The sequence below is a fragment of the Talpa occidentalis genome, unplaced genomic scaffold (assembly GCF_014898055.3).
Source record: "Talpa occidentalis isolate TD23 unplaced genomic scaffold, MPIMG_talOcc4v2.1 talOcc4.7, whole genome shotgun sequence".
Lineage (NCBI taxonomy): Eukaryota > Metazoa > Chordata > Mammalia > Eulipotyphla > Talpidae > Talpa > Talpa occidentalis.
Genome location: NW_023605083.1, coordinates 79,198,744 through 79,213,879, shown reverse-complemented (window position 1 = coordinate 79,213,879; position 15,136 = coordinate 79,198,744). Strand labels below are relative to the sequence as shown.

The 15,136-nt window shown below is 42.0% G+C and overlaps 1 protein-coding gene across 1 annotated transcript; it reads left to right on the top strand.

The window, feature by feature from the left end:
• The first annotated feature begins 12,356 nt into the window (after positions 1-12,356).
• Positions 12,357-14,246, top strand: LOC119232112 (C-C motif chemokine 13-like). The gene is made up of 3 exons (XM_037494022.2): positions 12,357-12,533; positions 13,297-13,408; positions 13,890-14,246. The coding sequence occupies exons 1-3, from the start codon at positions 12,458-12,460 to the stop codon at positions 13,993-13,995; spliced, it is 294 nt and encodes a 97-aa protein (XP_037349919.1). The 5' UTR covers positions 12,357-12,457; the 3' UTR covers positions 13,996-14,246.
• The last annotated feature ends 890 nt before the right edge of the window (positions 14,247-15,136 follow it).

Sequence of the window (15,136 nt, the reverse complement as noted above, 5' to 3'; positions counted from 1 at the left end):
AGAGGAGACTGAGAAGGAAGGAAGCAGGATGGAGCCAGAAGGAGACCTGGAGGAGGCGCATGGAGCCCAGAGACACGTGAAGAAACTGTGCTTGTCTTTTGGTCGTGGACTGAGTGTCACAGATGTGGGTGAGACCTGTGGGGAGGAGACAATGGCAGTTTTTATCTTGATTTTGATTTTGCTCTTTTCCTTCTGGGCTTGTCTGGTTGTTTCTGACCATTTTCTGTGGGTCCCCACTGGAAGATGCTTTAGACTTGTGGCAGGCTTTGGGGCCTTGCTCTGGGCCGATCCCATATGGATGGACTTTTACCCACGAGGGGACGGGTAACTTTGGGTGCTTCATTTAGAAAGTAGGCTCTTTGCCTTTCCTGCATTGTTTCCTAGTTTTATTAAAGTTCCTTCCCATTAAAGTCTCATATGTTTTGTGTTGATGCGGCAGATGGCAGAACCCATTTAGAATAGGCAGGTTTGCAGGATTTGGGCTGCCCCTCTCCCTGCCCTGTAACATAACCACTATGGAGAGCTGTGTGGAGATTTCCTGACCTACTAAAGGTAGAGCTTCCATATGATCCAGCAATTCCACTCCTAGGTATTTACCCAAAGGACACAGAAACATCAATTCCAAAGAACACCTGCACCCCTATGTTTATAGCAGCACTATTTACAATAGCTAAGCCATGGAAACAACCCAAATGCCCAAAAATAGATGACTGGATCAAGAAGATGTGGTACATATACACCATGGAATATTACTCAGCAATCAAAAAAGATAAATACATGCAGTTCGCAGCAACATGGATGGCGCTGGAAGGGATCATGCTCAGCGAAATAAGCCAGAAAGAAAAAGAAAAATACTGGACGGTCTCACTCATAGCAGGAATTTAGAAAACCTAAATAAGGGACCAAGAAAAAGACTAATTAATACAAAGTAAAAATCAGAATCAACAAGCAACTATAAACCAGAGACACACTGGGGTGGGGGGTAGGAAGGGGAAGGATTAGCATCAGAATAAGGAGGGGGTGCAATTGTATAGGGAATATAACCAAAATGAAAATGCATACATTGTGCAAAAGTGAAAAATTATGTAAGAATTATATAAAATAAATTATTAAAAAAATAAAACAAGGGCTGGGGCACAGAGACTTGGTTCTGGGCACAGAGGTATGGAGGCAGTGAGTGAGACCACCGAGAACCGAGCAATCACAAAGAGACTGGTGGGGCTTTCGAATAATCAGGGAAAGAAAGTATATATTCCCTGAGACCCAACTCCCCTTGGCTTCCCTGCTCCTCCCTGGCCTGGTTCCTAGGCCTGGGAGTCCCACTTTATTTCTATTCCTTTTCTCCTCAATAAACTTTTTCTTTCTTTGAGCAAACCTGCCTCTTCTCGCTTGCTTGCCTGAGCTTCTGCAGAGTTCCTGCTGTGGCTTTGTGAGACACCAACCCATGGTGGTCTGTGGCTGGACTCAGCGCTGCCCCTGCAGCCTGGGGTCCCTTCCTAGCTGGAGACTAGGCCTGAAAACCTGAAATTACTGTATTAAAAGGATTTTAGTTTCCATTTCATATTGGAAACCTCCTTGATATAAAAGTATATTAAAAGAAAACTTAGATAAATGGATTTATCAAGATTAACTTGGAAAACTTAAGTTGTTTTGGGAATTAGTCTATCCTTGTCTTGATAAGGGATATAGTTATGGTGAAACTGTCCACATATCTAAAATCTCTTTTCAGAATTTAAGGAAAAATATGGCCTTAGAAAAAGGATAAAAGGGAATTTTCTGCCCCACTTTATTTAGAACCTAAGGGGCATTCTTAGAAATATAACTTGAGAAATGCTTTCTTACTTGAAGGAGTTAGTTAAAAAGGAATATTAAAAAAGTGAATTAATAATTGTTGTCAGTGTTGTCACAAGTATTGGTAAAATGACTATCTCCAAAAATTAGTGCAAATGGCCAAAATTCTAAATGAAAGAGATCTCTATGTCTGTTTTTGCCTTTGTGTCTTTTGTCTCCATAGGGTTGCTGTGCTAAAATTATTATAAATGGCATCTATATAAATTCTGATAGAGAAAAAAAAAAACACAAATTTTGAGATCATGATCTAAAATTTTTGGTAAACATAAACTAGTTCAAAATGTAATGGTTTAATTAAAGCATGCATGCTTTAAATTTACAATGTTGGGAGTTAATACTTTTATTGTATGTTTAAATGTGTTTAATTTGGAAAAAAAAAAAAAAAAAGAAAGCTTGGAGTTGTCAAAAAGAGTAATTGACCTGGGTTATGTTAACAGAAATAAATGTCGTTTTGTTATACCAAAACTTCTTTTGGTAAAGTTCTTTTCTAAAAAGACTAACCCATTATTTCTTCCCCTTAAAGAAGTAACTTTGTTCCCCAGGTAAGCACCTTAATTGATTTTTCCTTCCCTTTTCCTAGCCAAAAACAAAACAAACAAACAAAAAAAATTCAAGATGGTATCTAAAGCCATGTGGAGAGGTCACTGAGACTCTCACATATATACAGGAAATGTATATGGTGTTAAGTTTCTCCGATTTTCCTTGCTTTTATCAGTCTACCTTGTGTTTGCCTAAAATAAAAAATAGTCTGGTATATGAAATTGTTTCATTTGTAACTGTAATTTGAACTTTCTATCCTAAGTAAAAATAAAGCTATAATTGGTATTTCTACCTTTAATCTGTTCTTTTTATTATTTAAATGGTGGTGTATTTCTTCTATAAAACTAAGGATCTATTAAGTTTAATAATGAAAATTTGTTGACTGCTTAAAGAATTTTTGAGTTTACTTTTTGCTTCTTTTTTTTTTAAGATTTATTTATTTATGCCTATAAGATCTGGGGTGTAGGCCAGATGTGTGAGGGGTGAGAGGATTAACCGGAGACAGTGGGGAGCAGAGCAGGCAGCTCCACTGAAATACACTGCTGAGGGGAGTAGCAGGCGAGACAGGAGAGGTCTGTTGTGCCATGTGGGTCACCTCCCTGGCCAGCCAGGAATCAAACTTGTATGCAGTGGCTGGTGATGGCTTGATAATGCTGTCTTTAACCCCTGCACCACCAGGGAGGTCCCTACTTTTTGCTTCTTATTGAAGGAAAACTAAACTTTATTGTCATTTCACCTAAAATAAAAAATAGAACATGTTTATACATGAGTTATCCAGTACAAAGGAATGATAGCATAACAGCTCTTTTTTTTTTTTAAAGTAACTTTTTTTTTTAAAAAAGATTTATTTATTTATATATACAAGCACTGGGTACAGTCAGAAGAGCAGGAGAGTGAGAGAATTTACTAGAGCCAGAGCGGGGAGCAGAACAGGCAGACTGACGAAATACACTGCAGAGGGGAGCAGCAGGCAGCAGGAGAGGTCTGCGCGCCATGTGGGACCCTCTCTGGGGCCAGGGATCGAACCGGCGCTGCAGAGGTTGTGGGCAGCTTTGCAGTCCAGTGCTTAACCACTGCACCTCCGGGGAGGCCCAGATAGTATAACAGCTCTTATGGTGTCTTGAAGTGGAAAATGTCAGGCTGACCTGTTAATTAACTGAAGTTATATTGGGACAAGATCTCGGTGTGGACTAAAGTTTCAGGGAATGACTGATGGACACCCTCGGGGCCACAAGCCTGACTTGTGCTCCCTGGATGACTACTTGGGAGTCTCCTGCTTCTATACTCCCTGCTTGCTTTCAAGTGTGCATGTGCCCCTGCTGGGGCCATGGCTGCTCTGCTGCCTAATTGCTTGGGGCTGAGACTTTGGAAAAAGATCTCCTCTGGGCCTGCAGACATAAATAAAGATGAAATTCTGCCTTAACAGTCTCCAATCTGAAGATTAAAAACTAGAATGTCATAACTCTAAATGCAAATAAAGTGAGATGTGTGAAGACATATACTTAAAACAGATATGTTAAAGGTCTTGGAAAAATTTATGTCAAAATAAAATGGCTATCTTTGAAAAAAAATGGTGTAAAACAGGAAGACAAAAAAAGTATTGAAGGTCTGAGAGTGGTATCTTAGAAAAAATGTTATGTGCTAGAATGACTTGTGTTAGAAATATTTAAGTTTACTATCAGTGATACCTAATGCTAGCCCCAGTTTCCCTCAGACAATAAAAGGAAACAGAGTTTGAGGAAAAGGAAAGTGGTTTAATTTGTTGACCAATGAGGAGGGCAGCAGACTCATGTCTGAAAGACCACCATCCTGCTCTTTGGCAGAGTACAGGGTTATTTATACAAAGGAGATAAAGGGGGGAGATGGGCAAGGGTCTGCAAAGGGGAGGGGGAAGGGATTGGCATGGGGTGGGTGGGTGCCAACTTGCTTTTTTCAACAACTGCTATTTGACTTCCTTTTCCTTGAAATGCAAGAGGACAAACCTGTCAAACAAGGAGGACATTGCAAGAGATGGAGGAAGACAAACTTGTTAATGCTTATCTGAGAGACCAGTCATTTGTAACTGCATCATCAGTAGTGTACTTACGTAAAACCAAACTTCAATTTCTTTTTCATCTGCAGTAAACACTCAAGTATTTTTTTTTTTTTAAGATTTACTTATTTATTCATACAAGCACTGGGTACAGTCAGAAGCGCGGGAGGGTGAGAGAATTCACCAGAGCCAGAGCGGGGAACAGAACAGGCAGAATGAAAAAATACACTGCTGAGGGGAACAGCAGGCCCAGAAGCAGAGGTCTGTCATGCCATGTGGGATACTCGCCGGCGCCAGGGGATCGAACCAGCGCTGCAGAGGCTACAGGCAGCTTCACAGCCCAGCGCTCAACTGCTGCACCACCAGGTGAGGCCCCAAAACTCAAGTATTCTTAAATTACCTTCACTAGTTCTTGATGATAAATTAAAGACTGTTTAGGTAATCTAAAATCTTGGTTCTCTTTTACCCTCAGATTTGGTTAACTGAAAAAATATAGTACTGTCAACATTGTTGAGCACTGTAAAAATAGATCTGAAGCCTCCCTGGTGGCACAAGGAGTGAAGAAGCAGCACTATGAAGCCATCTGCAGCCACTACGGCAGGAGTTCATCCCTGGCCAGGGAGGTGACACACATGGTACAGCAGACCTCTCCTGTCTTGCCCGCTGCTCCCCTCAGCAGTGTATTTCAATAGATCTGCCTGTTCTGTTACGCACTCAGTCTCTGGTGAATCCTCTCAACCCTGCACCTCTGGCCTGTGCACCAGTTCTTATATACATATATAAATAAATTGTTAAAATAAAAATAGATATACTTTTAAAAACCTCTATCACTCTGGGTAATTTAGTGTTGCTTTATAAAAATCTGCATATATTTATTAAGCCTGTGACAAAATTTTTCTTGAAGTCAGATTTCAGAAACAGTAGTTTTTGATCAGTAATATGATCTAAGATGTCTTAGGACTCTTAAATTATTTTCCTTGTAGGAAAATGCTAAAACACATCGGGCCAATCCAGAGATGTTAAAACTTCATAGAGAAAACATTGTCATTGAGGGAAAAAAATCATACCTTTTCAGCATATATGAGTGATTAAAGTGTTTTAAAATATAGGAGATTTTTAAAACCTAGTATATTCTGGTATAATATTATTGGATAACTCCTATTTTTCTAGATATGTGTGTGTGTGTGTGTGTGGCACAAAATTGAGCAACCATCCTTGTCTTTCCTTTTTTTTTTTTTTTTTTTTTTTATAGAGGCATTTTTTTTTATTTATTTATTTGTTTGTTTGTTTGTTTTATACATGCACTGGGTACAGTCAGAAGTGCGGGAGGGTGAGAGAATTCACCAGAGCCAGAGCAGGGAGCAGAGCAGGCAGAAGGACTGAAGTACACTGCTGAGGGGAGCAGCGGGCGCCAGGAGAGGTCTGCGTGCCATGTGGGACCCTCCTCCGGTGACCGGAGAGCAGCCGGGGATCGAACCGGCACTGCAGAGGCCGCGGGCAGCTTTGCAACCCAGCGCTCAACTGCTGCGCCACCGGGGAGGCCCCTTGTCTTTCCTTTTATACTATAATTTTAGGTATGGTCATTTTCAAGTTTTTGTTATTTCTTTTTTTTAAGATTTATTTTATTTATACAAGAACTGGGGTACAGGTCAGATATGCAGGAGGGTGAAAGAATTCACCAGAGACAGAGCAGGGAACAGAACAGGCAGAATGACCAAAATACACTGCTGAGGGGAACAGCAGGCGAGACAAGAGAGGTCTGCTGTGGCATGTGGGTTGCTCCATGGCCGGTGGGGATTGAACTGGCACTGCAGAGGCTGCAGACAGCTTCACAGCACTGTGCTCAACCACCTATGCCACCACGGAGGCCCTGTTATTTCGGAGGCCCTGTTATTTCTAAAGGTTACATGACGAGCTTTGTCTTCAGAAAAAACACAAAAAGAGACTGACAATATAGACATCCCCTGCTCATGGATTGGAAGAATTAACATTATCAAAATGGTCATCCTACCTAAAGTAATTTACAGATTCAATGCTATTCTAACCAAAATTTCAATGATATTCTTCAACGAAATAGAACAAATATTGGTGAAATTCATATGAAGCCACCAAAAACCCCAAATAGCCAAAGCTCTCCTGAAAACAAAAAAAAAAAGAAGAGAATGGAGGTATCACACTCCCAGACTTCAAGCTATACTACAAAGCCATAATAATCAAAACTGCATGGTATTGGAACAAGAACAAACACATGGGCCAATGGAACCAAATAGAAAATCCAGAAATAAACTCACAGATTTAAGGTCAACTAATCTTTGACAAAGGAGCAAAGAATATGCACTGGAGCAAAGAAAGTTTATTCAATAAATGGTGCTAGGAAAACTGGGTAGCTACATGCAAAAGAATGAAGCTTGACTACTATCTCACTCCATACACAAAAACCAACTCAAAATGGATTAAAGAACTAGACATAAGACCTGAAACCATAAAATATATAGAAGGAAATAGAGTCGAAACAATACATAACATGCACCTCAAAGACATCTTTACAGACACATCACCCAAAGCAGTGATAATGAAGGCAAAGATAAACAGCTGGGACTACAACAAATTAAAGAGCTTCTGTACAGCAAAAGAGACAGTAACCAAAACAAAGAGACACCCCATGGATTGGGAGAAAATTTTTGCACACAGCACTAATGTTAAAGGACTGATCACAAAAAATCTACAAAGAGCTGACAAGACTCAACAAAAACAAAGTAAACAACCCAGTCAAAAAATGGGCAGAAGAGCTAAAAAGATATTTCTCCAAAGAGGAAATGCAAATTGCCAACAGGCACGTGAAAAAATGTTCAGCATCACTTGTGATCAGGGAAATGCAAATCAAAACCACAATGAGATACCATCTCCCACCAGTGAGAATGGCACATATTAAAAAAAACTAGCAACAACAAAATGTTGGCAAGGCTCTGGGGAAAAAGGAACTCTCCTGCGCTGCTGGTGGGAGTGTAAACTAGTCCAACCTCTATGGAGAGCTGTGTGGAGATTCCTCAATCTGCTAAAGATGAAGCTTCCATATGACCCAGCAATTCCACTCCTAGTTATTTACCCAAATGACAGAGAAACATTAATTCCAAAGGGCACCTGTACCCCTATGTTTACAGCAGCACTATTTATAGTAGCTAAGCTTTGGAAACAACTCAAATGCCCAAAAATCGATGACTGGATCAAGAAGATGTGGTACATATACACCATGGAATATTACTCAGCAATCAAAAAGATAAACACATGCAATTTACAGCAACATGGATGGAGCTGGAAGGGATCATGCTCAGTGAAATAAGCCAGAAAGAAAAAGAAAAAGAAAAATACCGGATGGTCTCACTCATAGCAGGAATTTAGAAAACCTAAATATGGGACCAGGAAAACAACTAATTATAATAAAGTAAAAATCAAAATTAACAAGCAACTATAAACCAGAGACACACTACAGGGCTTGGGAGAAGGGAAGAAGGGAGTAGGATCAAAACAAGTATGGTGGGAATTATATGAGGACTACTTAACCAAGATGAAAATACATACATTGTGCAAAAATGAAACATGATGTAAAAAATATATAAAATTAAAAAATAAAATAAAATAAAATACAAAAATGAATATTAAGCCAAACCTTCAATCAAGGGTTTCTAATGTAATTTCTCTGTGTTAGCTTTGTTATTAAGGAATGAGTTTAACTGATTCATATATGCAAATTGACCAGGTTGCAACTGCTGTCCCCACGCATGGGATTTGTAGGCACGAAAAGAGAAGGGCTGAGGATTGAAATGAGGGGCTTGAGACAACTTGACGCTAGCGGTTGCTTCTTTATTTTTCTTTTTCCTTCTCTTACTTTTCCATGTCTTTCTTTTCCCTGTCTTTCTACCTTTCCTGACCTTCTCTCTGCTCCTCTCGCAGTAACTCCCCTTACTCTTTCGTGGTTCTCTTCTTATATCCTGGTAGCTTCTCCCATCATACCTCCCAGTCTCATTTGATTAACAGGAAAAACCTGTGGTTTCTCAGAAGGCGAAACGGTAAAGTGAAACTTAATTGATGGCACGTGTTGTGCAACACTGCGCATGCTCCGGACAAACTGCTATATTATTACTATGAGAAATTGGATTATTTTACCCCCAAAATAAGAAAATTTACATCTAGGTTGCAAATTGAATTATTTTTCTGGTTTATACCAAATATACAGTAATGGGAATTGCTAGCACTCCTTTTATTCTATGTTGAAAGACATGATTCAGGGCCTCCCCGGTGGCGCAGTGGTTGAGCGCTGGGTTGTGAAGCTGCCCGTGGCCTCTGCGGCGCCGGTTCGATCCCCGGCTGCTCCCCGGCCACCGGAGGAGGGTCCCACATGGCGCGCAGACCTCTCCTGCCGCCCGCTGCTCCCCTCAGCAGTGTACTTCGGTCCTTCTGCCTGTTCTGCTCCCCGCTCTGGCTCTGGTGAATTCTCTCACCCTCCTGCGCTTCTGACTGTACCCAGTGCATGTATAAACAAAACAAACAAACCAGCAAACAAATAAATAAAGCATGCCTCTATTTAAAAAAAAAAAAAGAAAGACATGATTCAGCTGTTTATGTAGTGAAAGAAATAATACAAATAATGTTTATTGAAAAAAAAAAGGGACTGACAATCTGACAATATATATGCAACATATATAGATATGTTTTGGATCTGAGAAGACCTACCAAGACTATAGAAAAATTGGATTTATGAAAATTACCAATAGATGATCGAGACTTAATACATGGGAAAAGTACACTGAGAAGGATTTGTATAATATTTAATAACTTTTAAAAAATATTGATTTTTGGGCCTCCCCTGGTGACGTAGGTGGTTGAGTGCAGCGCTGTGAAGCTGTCCCCAGCCTCTGTAGTACCGGTTCGATCACGGCCAGCCAGCAAGCGTCCCACATGGCGTGGCAGGCCTCTCCTGTCTCGCCCGCTGCTCCCCTCAGCAGTGTATTTCATCAGTCTACCTTTTCTGTACCGTGTTCTGTCTCTGGTGAATCCTCTCACCCTCCTGCGAATCTGGCCTGTACCCTGGTTCTTGTATAGTAAAATAAATCTTAAAAAAAAAATTGTTTTTAATGCTTTTTTTTTTATCTCTACAGAGCTTGTCTTTAAACTGGGCTATGATCTGAGCAGTGGCAATTTGTATCTTTTTATGAGCAAACTGGAAGATTTGCTTTTCTCTTTCTTCATCCCCCCAAAAAAACTTGTAGGCAATATTTGTAGTTCTCAGGACAATATGTCTATCTTTGCCTAATCTCAATAGGGAATTTTCTTTATTTCTCCTTAAACTAGAAAGTTGAAAACATGTTCTATTACAAGGCTTTGACATTCATCTGGAACTAGAATTTGAGCTGAGCTGAGAAGAGCTGAGCCAAAAAGAGCCTGTCACCTTGCTTATCGGGCTCCAAAGATCTCCATGAAAGGTGAAGAAGTTTGCCTCCATTGGCAGGACTGGAAAAACCCTGGAAAAAGCTGTTGGAACCTTGAGAAGAGGAAATCTCAGGTGAAGTCTGTTAAGACTGACTGATGAAGCCTGCATGGACTGGGTGTTAAAAATCTCACTCTAGGCCCTGTGGAGTTTTTGACAAAGCCAACAACATTCTGCTTGTTTATTCTACCCAATGAGTTTATGCAAATATGGGCAAAATTATTTAAATTAGATTTAGTTTACTATTTTATAAAACTGGGATTAAGGTAGAGAAAAATTATGTCTCAGTAACTATTTATATTAGTTTCCTGTCTTCTTCAGTTAGGGCTGTGTCCTAAATGTCATCATCTTGAGGAAGGGAAAAAGTTATCCTTATTACATTTAGGACTATGATATGTTGTATACCTATTGCTGCCACACTGCCACCAAGGCCTTAACATTATGCAAGGAACTGTGGCACCAACAAGCACAGGCCTTCTGTAATACATTCCCTCCACAAAGCCCCCATTCAGCAGGAAGCAGCCAGAAGATGCTATCTATGCCCCTTTCTCCCATAGGAATGGAAGTTCATAACTGAGAGTGGAGATTGTGATGCAGTTATAAATGACTCCTCTCTCAGAAAAGCATTAACAAGTTTGTCTCCACACCTTTCCAATCTTGTTTGACAGATTTGATTTCTCAGATAAGTAAGTTTGTCTTCCCCCATCTCTTGCAATTGCCCCCTTGTCTGACAGGTTTGTCTTCTTCCATTCCAAGGAAAAGGGAGTTAAAAGGTTGTTGAAAAAACAAAATGGCACTGGCCCATCTCTATGCTGACAACTTTCCCCCACCCCTTTGCAGGCCCATGCCCATCTCCCCCTTTTTTTCCCCTTTGTATAAACACCCCTGCACTCTGCCAAAGACCAGGACAGTGGTCTTTCAGACATGAGTCTCCTGCCCTCCTCATTTGTAAACAAATTAAACATTTTCCTTTTCCTCAAATAGTTTCCTTTTATTGGCTTAGGGAAACTGAGGCCCGCATTTGGTATCAGTTTGACATGGGGAACTAGATTAGTGGTTCTCAAAATCTATTCCATAGAACTCTGAACAGTGTGTAGGTGGAAGGGGGATTAGGAGGCTCCTTACTCATATATTTTGAAAAGCACAGTTCCATCTTTATGTACCTTGCAGTTCTGACAGTCTATGTTCCCTAGCCTTGAATCTGGGAGCATTTAAGCCATCACGTAAAATATCCACAGTGGGGACTGGGGGTGGGGAGGTTTCCATCTAGTCAAACCTCCTGCTGTTTGAGTTCTCCCAGCCTAGACATCAGCCACTGAGGGCTGGCCTTGAGGTGACCCCAACCCAGGCATCATCTGTTATAGAGCAACCCCAATACAAAACGGGGTGCCTGATTGTGGGACGGGCTTAAAAGGACTTATCAATGCTCTACTGCAGGCACACGCGAAAGGTTAATAAAAGGTTTATTGACAAGGGAAGGGGAAAAGAGGAAATGTACAACTCAGGGAGAAAAGTGGAAGACAAAGTTTTAAATGCGTCCTACCTGATCCGCCGATCTGGAATCCCAAATGGCACTCTGAGAGCTGGCTGCCAGCCAGGAGCCATGAAGCCAGGAGGGGAGCAAGAGCGAGCCCCCCAAGGCCCACGTGTTTGGTTTTTATACCCAACCTGGCTGCTTAACTCCACCCTCAGGTCCCAGCCACCTTCCCTTTGGTGGTGACAGGATTTGTCTTTCCCAATGTCTTGATGGCTTTAGTCTGGAGTGGGGGTGGAGTCCACAAAGCCTGTATGGGATTAGCTCAGGACATCATTTCCCCCTAACACATCCACCTGTGAAAATGTAAAGAACTCTAAGCAAGAACTGCCTGTCTGAGACCAGGCAATCCCCATATTCAAAGGCAATTGTTATTAAGTCACTGTTTCCAGATGGGAGGTTATAACAGATTACTAGGTTATCTATTAGGTATTCAGTATTATTATTCTAGGAATATTTAGAATTCTATTTTTCTGCTAATCTTCTATTATTCTCTCCCATTCTGGGTTTTAGAAAAGCCAAGAGGATTTAAAGTAGTGAAGGGGTTTTTAGGTCATCTTAATGGTCTAAAATAATGGTCCAAGAACATTGGACCACTTTCTGGAGACGAGTCCTGGGGATGCTGGCTGAAAGGAAAAATGGGAAATCCTTATATCTCTTCATTCTTGGTATCTTGACTTCCTTCCTTTTTCTACATTAAGTGTTTTACTTTAAAAAAAGTAAAAAGTTTCAGAGAAGCCATGGATCACCCACTGTAGCCTTCAAGTAGTAGCCCTTACTTCCGCTACATTTGGGATCTTAAATGGGAAACAGGCCAGTTTCGATTTCCACTTTCTCTCTCATTTTACAGGTAGGATGATGACTCATGAGCTGTATTACTGTATCCTGTGAATCATTCACAAAACAACCCGTTTCTATAAAAGCCAGAGACGAAGCCACCAGGCAGAGGGGCTGAGACAAACTGGGACACAGACCACTCTCAGGCTACAGCTGCCATCCTCACTCACCCTCCAGCATGAAGGCCTCTGCAGCCCTCCTGTGCCTGCTGCTCACAGCTGCCACCCTCACCACCCAGGTGCCTGCCCAGACAGGTAAGCCCTTTTCTTTGCCCCTTTGAAACACCTCCCCTCATCTCTGGGTTAGCAGGGGCCACCAGAGCAGAAGGGGTACCCACAGTCTCACTCTGACCACTTCCTAGTCAAGCTCAGAGAAGGTCAGAGAAGCATGTGAGCTGATCACACAGCTGCTGCTGGGCAGTCTGGGCAAGAGCAGGCTGTGCACCCCAAATCCTGTTCCTTCCAGGACTCCAACTCTGTGAGTGCACCTCAGTGCATATTCTGGGCTGGCCCCTTTCAGCAGTGTTTGGGCACTGGGTGATCAAAGACAGTGAGCCTGTGGTGGTGGGTTTGGGGGCCATTTCCTTCAATGGTGGAAGGACAAGGATGAGACCTGGAATCTGGACAGCGCTTCATTCAGTCCAGCTTCCAGAGACCTGGCTCTACAGAGGCAGCAGGTGTCATGGAAATTTTTGTCCAAGCTAGATAGCTCAGAACCCCACAGCTGGGCCCCTTTGTCCCCTTTGTCCTAGAATATTAGATTATTCTATTAGTTCCTCCTAACAACACCCTAGGACTAACCATCAGCAGTTCCTCTCTCCCTGTCATTATTGCTTTTTGTTTGTTTGTTTGTTTACCATGGATGAGACTGAGAGTTCATGGAAAGTCACAAAGAAGAGAGACTGGACTTGGGGTCCAATCTCCCTTCCCTTTGATTCCTCCTGATTACTGTTCCTTATTTTATAAATAGAGACACCCAGCACAACCTGAAAGAACCTCTTTTGCTGTATCATTGCAGATCAAATGAGTAGAAACACCTGCTGCTATTCATTCAACACAAGGAAGATACCCAAGAAGATGCTGGATAACTACAGAATCACCAGCGGCCAGTGTCCCATGGGAGCTGTGGTGTGAGTGGACAATGATCATTCTCACTGCCCATGCTCATATGTCCTTCCTTCAGCAGGGGATACCATTTTTTGTCAGGTCGAGTTGTAGTCAGAGACTCACATTTTTAGACCACCTCTAACACAATCTCAAATTTCCTAGTGGAAAACCCCTATTCAAGAAAACAGAGACCTCTCAGTCCAGCATTCCAGCCAGCTTCTTATTTCAGTTTCTGCCCCAACTTAGAGCCAAGAGGCTTCACCCTTGTCAGTCAAGTAGCTGTTTCCCCTGAGGTGCCTTCCTCCTCCACCCTGAGGGCAGCATTATACCTCTACCCTGTGGGCAGCATTATACCTCCACCCTGTGGGCAGCATTGTACCTCCACACTGTGGGCAGCATTAACATTATACCATGTTAATATAGTGGCATTATTCCTTAAGTAGGTGATATTCCCAGGTTTAATTTTCCAGGTGCTCTCTCTAACTGTGTGCCTCCTCCGTGCAGATTCAAGACCAAACGGGGCAAGGAGATCTGTGCTAACCCCAGGCATTATTGGGTCATGGATTCCATAAAGCACCTGAACAAGAAAACCCAAACTCTGAAGCCTTGACCTCTCACTCCTGCACTGAACTCAAGCCCAGAACTGAGAAACAACTAATTTAGGGTCTCCCTGGTGGCTCAGAGGTGAAGTCTCAGTGCTATCAAGCTAAGGCAGCAGATCTTTCTTGCCTTGCCTGCTTCTCCCCTCCGCAGTGTATTTCAGTATATCCACCTCTTTTGCTCCCCACTCTGTCTCTGGTGAATCCTCTCACCTCCCTCCCCACTTCTGGCCTACACCCCGGTTCTTATATGCATAGACTAATAAAGTAAATATTTTTTAAAAAAGGAAACAACTAATTTATATTCCCTATCCTTTTCACGTTTAGTTCAGAATATATTTTATTATAATTTAAGGAATATGAGTTTTGCGTAATAATGTGAATCATCACTTTTCTTAAGTAGTGTTATATTTCTTGGAAGTTGTGAAATAGGTTCATTTAATATTCCATGGAACGGGGTGGGTTTTTAACTCCTATTTTAGTGATACTGGAATTGTAGGTTTTCAGGCCTGGTCTCCCAGCCAGGAAGGGACCCCAGGCTGCAGGGGCAGCGCTGAGTCCCAGCCACAGACCACCATGGGCTGGTGTCTCATGAAGCCACAGCAAGAACTCTGCAGACACTCAGGCAAACAAGGGAGAAGAGGCAGGTCTGCTCAGAGAAAGAAAAAGTTTATTGAGGAGAAAAGGAACAGAAATAAAGTGGGACTCCCAGGCCTTGGAACCAGGTCAGGGAGCAGCAGGGAAGCCAAGGGGAGTTGGGCCTCAGGGAATATAGACCTTCTTTCCCTGATTATTCTAAAGCCCCACAGTCTCTTTGTGAATGCTCAGTTCTCAATGTTCTGTCTCACTGCCCTAATGTCTCTTTGCCTAGAACTAAGTCTCTTGTCCCAGCCATATCTCAGCATACTTTTCTTTATCATCCTTGTTCTGGAATGTTCTGTTGCCTTAGTCCCAGGGGTGTTTGATTAGTCCCCTTTGGAATTTGTTGCCCCCTTCTCTGAAGCCCTACTTAACTCTCCTGAAGTCCCTCTTGCACTACCCATGAAGAAGCCTAATTATCTCTAACTTGCTCTGGGACTGGGGACTCACTAGTGTTACATACAAATCCCCCAACTCTTGGACATATCAAATTACTTAAACTAAAAACTTCAG

Coding starts and splice junctions, on each gene's coding strand:
- LOC119232112 (XM_037494022.2), top strand. CDS start 12,458: ATGAAGGCCTCTGCAGCCCTCCTGTGCCTGCTGCTCACAGCTGCCACC. Junction 12,534..13,296: donor CCAGGTGCCTGCCCAGACAG/GTAAGCCCTTTT, acceptor GTATCATTGCAG/ATCAAATGAGTAGAAACACC. Junction 13,409..13,889: donor TGTCCCATGGGAGCTGTGGT/GTGAGTGGACAA, acceptor TCCTCCGTGCAG/ATTCAAGACCAAACGGGGCA.